This window comes from Oryza glaberrima, chromosome 1, assembly GCF_000147395.1.
Source record: "Oryza glaberrima chromosome 1, OglaRS2, whole genome shotgun sequence".
In the NCBI taxonomy this organism is placed as follows: domain Eukaryota; kingdom Viridiplantae; phylum Streptophyta; class Magnoliopsida; order Poales; family Poaceae; genus Oryza; species Oryza glaberrima.
This window is the reverse complement of record NC_068326.1, coordinates 23,245,454-23,254,530: the sequence shown is the minus strand read 5'-3', so window position 1 is coordinate 23,254,530 and position 9,077 is coordinate 23,245,454. Positions and strand designations below refer to the sequence as shown.

The window sequence follows — 9,077 nt, the reverse complement described above, 5'->3', positions numbered from 1 at the left end:
TCCATGAGGAATATTGAGAGAAAAGCCCAACATGAAATAATTCAGAATAGAAAAATTCCATCCATTTATTATATTATTAAAGTAAATTTCAGATAACCCCATGTTTTATGGTAAAAGTTCTAGAAAACCACATGTATTATGACATGCATCACCTAACCCTAGGTATTGTGGTTCTAAAGTTTCACAAACCACACCCTTATGCATTTTGAGCATGGATTTACTTAAAATTTTAAACCGTAGAGTGTATATGAAAATTTTAATTATTAAGTTCTTGACTTAGATTGATAGTTGAAATTTTCACTACATTAAAAAAATTGTTTAAGATATGCTGAAACTAATCAACATTAATTTTAATAAAGGAAAAGAACCTTGAATGGAGGCACCATGCTACTTAAAATATACAAAAATATACAACTTTAGATTATGGTGGACCCATATTATGTTGATATTTAATTGAATAAATGAGCAAATTTAACTAGGTGTCTTCTTTTAAATTTAAATTGGACATAGATGTACAAGGGTAGTACTAGAATATCTACGTATGCCATTATTTTACTCATAATATATTTATGCATTGGTGGTATGTGGGGGTAAAACTTTTACCCATGCTTGTGTGATATATCATATAGCATTTTGCGTATAACATATCACCATACGAAGAAATTAAAGCTGATATAGCATGGTCACAACTCAACCTAGCCTGGAAAACAGTTTGAGGCGACCGAGGAGCAAATACATACCAGACAATTTACCAATTGTCCAAACAATATATCCAATCCATACATAAAGCATCTCCAAGTAACAAGGAAGAGGAGAGGCCAAAGGATGAGCCAAGGGGCGGCAAAGAAGTAGGGTAATGGTTAGCGAGACTTCTGAAAATTATAAAAATAGAACCCTAGCGATGATAAGATTTGATTTTTAAATCCCAAAAATAACAGAGAGTGGGGGTTGCGGGTGGGTGGGTGAGCAAAGGGACCACAAACAAGTAGACAGTATTGGTTGACAAGACTTTAAAAATATATATATAAAGCACCTCAACAAGATAAGGTTATATTTTTTTTAAGGTCCCAAGGAAAACAAAAGGAAGGAGCAGCCTGCTATGTGAGCAAGTGGAGGGGTAGCAAAGCACTAGGCTAATGGAGGCTGATGTGACTTTTCAAAATATTTTTCTTAGACCCAAAACAATGAGTCAACTATTTAATGAATTTTAAAAATAATTAACCATGCGTATAAAAAATACATATACTTTTATGTCATAATACAAATTTTTATTGGTGCTAACCGTGTAATTACGTCGGCCATCCTGCTTGTTCAGACAATATTAGTTCTATGTTGGTTATATCATACATATTCAGAAGGGCGTGTCATACAACTTATATTTTAGTTTTCTGATGCATATGATCAACTTGTTTAAATAAAACTATAGCATTATTTCTTTTCATAATGTTTGGTTTGTTCCTTTCCGGAAAAAAAAAAGAGAATGTTTTGTTTGGTCAAAAGCCTAGACTATTTTTTTATGACAGAGTCAAGTCACAAGAGAACAAAGGAACTTGAACAAGAAGGCAAGCATGTACTACAACATCTCAATAACACGTTAGCGATGGGTTGTACCCAACTACGGTATTTGCAAAGTATTGGGGATTTTGGTACCAAGACATACGTGAGATTATGGTAAAGAAGACTGGAGATATGATTTTTATACAAGTTCAGCCCCCACCTGATGGGTAATAGCCCTATTCCTGTTAGCCAAAGCCAGTGTTGCCATTATATAATCAATCTCTCACAAGTATAATAGAGAGGAGAACCACATTTAGTCTCTATCATTCTAGCAGTGTAAAGCTCGAGTAGATGGTCGACGGCTAGCAGTCATCAGCTTCCTCAAATTGAGAGGCGGCAATAGATCCCTCTTGACTTTTGTGGCGCTTGTGGATCGTATAGTCTGGTCTTGGTGTCTCTTTGTTGGCTTCTGTGGCTCTTGTGTTGGTTTGTCCTCTCTCTCCTCCTAGAGTTCTTGTATTTATACCCTTGGATGCCCATTTGTCCAAGTAGAACTAAGGAGGCAAGTATGGATACGATCCGAGTAGACCTTGTAACATCCAAGTAGGACTATATTTCTCCTTTCTTATTCGGAACATCTTCCATATATGAGAGTTGATTATGTATTGGACTTGATATATGGTGGGCCTTGTCGAGATTAATACACAAGTATTGGGTATCCCATATCTAGGATACCGACACATGTGTAGTTAAAAAGAACGTGACATTTTTCGATTGCTCCCGTCCCTTCAAAATTTTTGGGTTAACACTAAATATGGCTATCCTAAATGTCATTGTACAATCTTGTGTCCCTGTAATGAAAATTCTCTACTCCACTCGAAAAAACACATGCACGGTGGTATCCTAATATTGTCCTCAAGACTGGTTGCAGTTGATCCGGGCAATGTTCTTGTCCACACAACAATCCAAGCCTCTTATTTTGGACACAAAAAGCCAAACATAGGAGGGAATTCCATCCTATAAAAGTACATGCACCATGCATTTCCATTCGGTCGTACGCCCATCTACAAGGAAAGGAAAGAGATAATTGAGAGAGGGAGAAGCTCACCAATGGCGAACTTCTATAGCGGTGTTCTAATCTTCTCTGTGTTGCTCATCTCACTATGGACGGTGACTCCGGTGCTGTCCCATAGTGAGTTGGACTACGGACGCCGGTATGAAAACAATATTCTCCTAAATCTAAAGGCGCATGCATATCATGTGGGCTTATTACGATACATATTTAAATGTCAATCCTATACATGCATGTACAAAAAAAAGTGATTGTATTTTGCTTATGCCTATAATTTTCACACATTTATATCTTTTCTACTTAGGGCGAAGAATGAGAAAACGCCAAATGATGGCAATGATATGAGCAAGGAAATTGGAAAAGGGGAAGAGCAACATGTAAACCAGGAAGCAGCTGATGCTGCTGTTGTCCTAAAGACCAAAGAAGAAATTGCTAAACGTACAGCAGAACACATACAAAGTACCATTGGAAGTTCACGAGTTGCAATACATGAAAAAGAGGAGTTACTAGAGAAAACAGCTGAGGTAATGAGCCATATGGCAGGAGAGGTCTCAGATCAACTCTCTAAAGTAGCAAAGGAACACACGAAGATTGCTGTGGGTAGCATTGCAACTGCACTCAAGTTTAAGCAAGAAGTCCTAAAGCAGGCTGCACAACGTGTGAAGGATGTTTCAGAAGATGTTCATATGGCGACTAAGGCAAAGCAGGAAATCTTGCAAAACGTGGCCCATGATATGGGCAAAGTTGCAGGAGACATGGCAACCAGCATGGCTAAGATGGCTGAGGTTGCAGCAGGTAATACTAATATCAATGATGTAATGAATCAATATTTAAGGTATAAATATACCGTAGCAGAAAAGGAATATTAAAAATAGCCCATTAAACACAATTAAGCTAGTTAGGATTTACTTATATAAAAATATAACAAGACATTTCCATCCTTTATAGGAGTGGCTGGTGGTGCAGCGGCAGGAGTAGCTACTGGAATTGCTGGGGGTTTTGCTGGTGGTGCTCGGGTTCATGTATCTGGAGGTATACATGCAAATATTCATATTAGTGCTAGCGCTAGTGCCCATGCTAAAGCTAGTGCGGCTGCAAGTGCTGGGGTTGGAGCTAAAGCGAGTAAAAGTGTCAGTGGCAATGTAGGCAACAACGCAGAAGAATATGCAGGTGCCAACGGTAATGTCCATGGAAAAGCAAAAGCTGGTATCAGTGCTGGTTTTGGTATCTCCGCGGGTGCTACAGTTGCTGCTGGCATAGGAGCGAATGCTAGAGTTGGCGGTGATGCACAGACAAATGCAAAAGCCGGTGTAGGTGCTGGTGTTGGTATATCTGGAGACGCCAAAGTTGCTAGTGGCATTGGAGCGCAGGCGGGAGTTGGTGCTGATGCGAATGCAAATGCAAAAGCCGGTATAGGTGCTGGTGTTGGTATCTCGGGAGGTGCTAAAGTTGGCGCTGACATCGGAGCGAAGGCAGGAGTTGGTGGTAACGCCAATGCAAAAGCTGGTGTCGGTGCTAGTGTTGGTATCTCGGGAGGTGCTAAAGTTGGCGCTGAGATTGGAGCAAAGGCGGGAGTTGGTGGTGACGTGAATGCAAAAGCCGGTATAGGTGCTGGAGTTGGTATCTCAGGAGGCGCTAAAGTTGGCGCTGACAATGGAGCGAAGGCGGGAGTTGGTGCTAATGCGAATGCAAATGCAAAAGCCGGTATAGGTGCTAGAGTTGGTATCTCAGGAGGCGCTAAAGTTGGCGCTGACATTGGAGCGAAGGCGGGAGTTGGTGGTGATGCGTATACAAAGGCAAAAGCCGGTGTCGGTGCTGGTGTTAGGATCTCAGGAGGCGCTAAAGTTGCCGGTGGCATTGGAGCGAACGCGGGAGTTGGTGCTGATGCGAATGCAAATGCAAAAGCCGGTATAGGTGCTGGAGTTGGTATCTCGGGAGCCGCTAAAGTTGGCGCTGACATTGGAGTGAAGGCGGGAGTTGGTGATGACGTGAATACAAAAGCCGGTATAGGTGCTGGTGTTGGTATCTCGGGAGGTGCTAAAGTTGGCGCTGACATCGGAGCGAAGGCTGGAGTTGGTGCTGACGCGAATGCAAATGCAAAAGCTGGTATAGGTGCTGGAGCTGGCATCTCGGGAGGCGCTAAAGTTGGCGTAGATATTGGAGCGAAGGCGGGAGTTGGTGCTGACGCGAATGCAAAAGCTGGTATAGGTGCTGGCGTTGGTATCTCGGGAGGCGCTAAAGTTGGCGCTGACATTGGAGCGAAGGCGGGAGTTGGTGGTGACACGTATACAAAGGCAAAAGCCGGTGTCGGTGCCGGTGTTGGGATCTCTGGAGGAGCTAAAGTTGGCGCTGAAATCGGAGCGAAGGCTGGAGTTGGTGCTGACGCAAATGCAAATGCAAAAGCCGGTATAGGTGCTGGAGTTGGTATCTCGGGACGCGCTAAAGTTGGCGCTGGTATCGGAGCGAAGGCTAGAATTGGTGCTAACGCGAATGCAAATGCAAAAGCTGGTATAGGTGCTGGTGTTGGTATCTCGGGAGGCGCTAAAGTTGACGCTGACATCGGAGCGAAGGCTGGAGTTGGTGCTGACGCGAATGCAAATGCAAAAGCTGGTATAGTTGCTGGAGCTGGTATCTCGGGAGGCGCTAAAGTTGGCGCAGATATTGGAGCGAAGGCGGGTGTTGGTGGTGGAGCGAATGCAAAAGCCGGTATAGGTGCTGGTGTTGGTATATCGGGAGGTGCCAAAGTTGGTGCTGACATTGGAGCGAAGGCGGGAGTTGCTGGTGACGCGAATGCAAAAGCTGGTATAGGTGCTGGTGTTGGTATCTCGGGAGGTGCTAAAGTTGGCGCTGACATCGGAGCGAAGGCAGGAGTTGGTGCTGATGCGAATGCAAATGCAAAAGCCGGTATAGGTGCTGGAGTTGGTATCTCGGGAGGCGCTAAAGTTGGTGCTGACATCGGAGCGAAGGCGGAAGTTGGTGGTGACGCGAATGCAAAAGCCGGTATAGGTGCTGGAGTTGGTATCTCCGGAGGCGCTAAAGTTGACGCTGACATTGGAGCGAAGGCAGGAGTTGGTGCTGATGCGAATGCAAAAGCAAAAGCCAGTATAGGTGCTGGAGTTGGTATCTCAGGAGGCGCTAAAGTTGGCGCTGACATTGGAGCGAAGGCGGGAGTTGGTGGTGATGCGTATACAAAGGCAAAAGCCGGTGTCGGTGCTGGTGTTGGGATCTCGGGAGGCGCTAAAGTTGCCGGTGGCATCGGAACGAACGCGGGACTTGGTGCTGATGCGAATGCAAATGCAAAAGCCGGTATAGGTGCTGGAGTTGGTATCTCGGGAGCCGCTAAAGTTGGCGCTGACATTGGAGCGAAAGCGGGAGTTGGTGGTGACGTGAATGCAAAAGCCGGTATAGGTGCTGGTGTTGATATCTCGGGAGGCGCTAAAGTTGGCACTGACATCGGAGCGAAGGCTGGAGTTGGTGCTGATGCGAATGCAAATGCAAAAGCTGGTATAGGTGCTGTAGCTGGTATCTCGAGTGGCGCTAAAGTTGGCGCAGATATTGGAGCGAAGGCGGGAGTTGGTGCTGACGCGAATAAAAAAGCTAGTATAGGTGCTGGTGTTGGTATCTCGGGAGGCGCTAAAGTTGGCGCTGATATCGGAGCGAAGGCTGGAGTTGGTGCTGGCGCGAATGCAAATGCAAAAGCTGGTATAGGTGCTGGAGCTGGTATCTCGGGAGGCGCTAAAGTTGGTGCAGATATTGGAGCGAAGGCGGGAGTTGGTGCTGACGCGAATGCAAAAGCTGGTATAGGTGCTGGTGTTGGTATCTCGGGAGGTGCTAAAGTTGGCGCTGATATCGGAGCGAAGGCTGGAGGTGGTGCTGACGCAAATGCAAATGCAAAAGCTGGTATAGGTGCTGGCGTTGGTATCTCGGGAGGCGCTAAAGTTGGTGCTGACATTGGAGCGAAGGCGGGAGTTGGTGGTGACGCGTATACAAAGGCAAAAGCCGGTGTAGGTGCTGGTGTTGGGATCTCTGGAGGAGCTAAAGTTGGCGTTGATATCGGAGCGAAGGCTGGAGTTGGTGCTGACGCGAATGCAAATGCAAAAGCCGGTATAGGTGCTGGAGTTGGTATCTCGGGAGGCGCTAAAGTTGGTGGTGGCATCGGAGTGAATGCTGGAGTTGGTGGTGATGCGAAAGCTAATGCTAATGCTGGCGTCGGCGCAAACGCTAAAGCTGGTGTTGGTGCTAGAATTGGTGGTAGTATTGGAGCAAAGGCGGATGTTGGTGGTGATGCAAAAGCGAATGTGGATGCTGGTGCCGCTATCTCTAAAGACGCTAAAATTGATGCTGGTATTTCTAAAGAGGATAAAATCAATGCAAGTATTGGAGGAAATGCAGGTGCTAACGCTAATGCCAGTGTTGGTGCCGGTGTCGGGCTCGGCATTGGTGCTGGTATCACAGGAGGTGCTAAAGTTGGTGGTGGTATTGGAGCAAATGCCGGTGTTGGTGGAGATGCAAAAGCTAATGCTGATGTTGGTATCAATGCTGGTGCTGGTATTTCTAAAGACGCTAAAATTGGTGCTAGTATCTCTAAAGAAGATAATATCAGTGCCGGTATTGGAGGAAATGCAGGTGTTAATGCTAATGCTGGTATTGGTGCTGGTGCTGGTCTTGGTATTGGCGCCGGTATCTTAGGAGGTGCTAAAGTTGGTGGTGGTATTGGAGCAAATGCCGGTGTTGGTGGTGATGCGAAAGCTAATGCTAATACTGGTCTCAACGCTGATGCGGGTATCTCTAAAGACGCAAAAATTGGTGCTAGTATCTCTAAGGAGGATAAAATCAATGCTGGTGTTGGAGGAAATGCAGGTGCTAACGCTAATGCCGGTGTTGGTATCAGTGCCGGTCTCTCAGGAGGTGCTAAAGTTGGTGGTGATATTGGAGCAAATGCCGGTGTTGGTGGTAATGCAAAAGCTAACGCTGATGCTGGTCTCAATGCCGGTGCCGGTATCTCTAAAGAGGATAAAATCAGTGCTGGTATTGGAGGAAATGCAGGTGCTAATGTTAATGCCGGTGTTGGTGCTGGTGTTGGTATCGGTATTGGTGCCGGTATCTCAGGAGGTGCTAAAGTTGGTGGTGGTATTGGAGCAAATGCCGGTGTTGGTGTTGATGCGAAAGCTAATGCTGATGCTGGTCTCAATGCTGGTGCCGGTATCGCTAAATACGATAAAATTGGTGTTGGTATCTCTAAAGAGGATAAAATCAGTGCTGGTATCGGAGGAAATGCAGGTGCTAATGCTAATGCCGGTGTTGGTGTCGGTGCTAATCTCGGTATTGGTGCCAGTATCTCAGGAGGTGCTAAAGTTGGTGGTGGTATTGGAGCAAATGCGGGTGTTGGTGGTGATGCAAAAGCTAATGCTGATGCTGATGCTAGTGGAGGTGGAAGTGGAGGTGCTGTTGGAGGACAAGCTGGAGCAAATGCTAATGCTAATGCTAACGCTGGTGCTAACGTTGGTATTGGTGCTAGCAAGCATATTGGTTTTGGTTTTGGAGCTGGTGGTAGTTTCCATTTCCGTGCATCAGCCAAGGCACACGCAAATGCTAACGCCGCTATTAGTGGATCCGAAGGTTCTAACATAGCTGCTGGAGCTAGTGCGTCGAAGAGTGTTGGTGCTGGTATCGGTGCCGGTGTAGGAGTACACACTGGAATGAACATTGGATTTCACGGAGGAATTGGGGGCAATGCAAATGTTGGTAGTAATGCTGGCATAGGTGCTTCTGGTAAGAAAAACAATGATGTTGAGGAAGAAAAAGGCAAATCGGCTGAAGCTAGCACAAATAAGGAATATGGTTCGGCAAATTAAAGAGGAATTCTAAAGAAGAAGCCCATTATACGAAGATCGATATGCTCATTACAAACGTTTGAGATGTTTTTTTTTTAACACATTCAGTAACTATATGATTTTTTTTCTATATTTTTAGTCTGGAGATCTTATGGCAAGATAAGGCTCTCCTTGACGACATAAGCCGATGAATAAATGTTGGCTATGCATGTAACCTGACATGTTGATTTTGATGATAAGCATCACCATTTTATATTTGATGTTTTTGTGGTTTTGTTTACTTTTTGCCAACAAGATACAATGTCGTGCCTTAACTCTTAGTGTTTCCGCACCATGTAGTAACATGTTATACTAACAACACTGACAAAGTTAGATAAGTAGGCTAGATATATACTTCCAAAAAGCTAAAGCTTATTATTGATTATCTAATTATTTTTAGGGTTTTTTTTTTTTTGCTTTTGTTGGACAACTTTGTTCTTCATGAGCTAAAAGGACAAATAAAAGTTATACTTAAAATTATTCTTGAAATAAAAATATCAAACTCAAAATTAGTTAAAACTTTTAATTACACAAAAGTCACACACGCACATCACACTCATGCACAGCGAATGCACCTCTTGACACACACTCAAAGAGACGAATTCAAAGAGCCACAGATGACCTCACTAAAATTC

The 9,077-nt window shown here is 44.6% G+C and overlaps 1 protein-coding gene across 6 annotated transcripts; it reads left to right on the top strand.

Moving 5' to 3' along the window:
- The first annotated feature begins 2,560 nt into the window (after nucleotides 1-2,560).
- LOC127765062 (uncharacterized) lies at nucleotides 2,561-8,729 on the top strand. Of its 6 annotated transcripts, none has more exons than XM_052289880.1 (4): nucleotides 2,561-2,711; nucleotides 2,874-3,364; nucleotides 3,518-4,483; nucleotides 5,378-8,728. In XM_052289880.1, exons 1-4 carry the CDS (start codon nucleotides 2,608-2,610, stop codon nucleotides 8,422-8,424), a joined length of 4,608 nt encoding a protein of 1,535 aa, XP_052145840.1. In that variant the 5' UTR covers nucleotides 2,561-2,607; the 3' UTR covers nucleotides 8,425-8,728. The 6 variants fall into 6 exon arrangements, with proteins under 6 accessions (XP_052145840.1, XP_052145832.1, XP_052145847.1 ...); XM_052289872.1 differs by having other exon boundaries at nucleotides 3,518-5,083; nucleotides 5,480-8,728; XM_052289887.1 differs by having other exon boundaries at nucleotides 3,518-5,479; nucleotides 6,476-8,728.
- The last annotated feature ends 348 nt before the right edge of the window (nucleotides 8,730-9,077 follow it).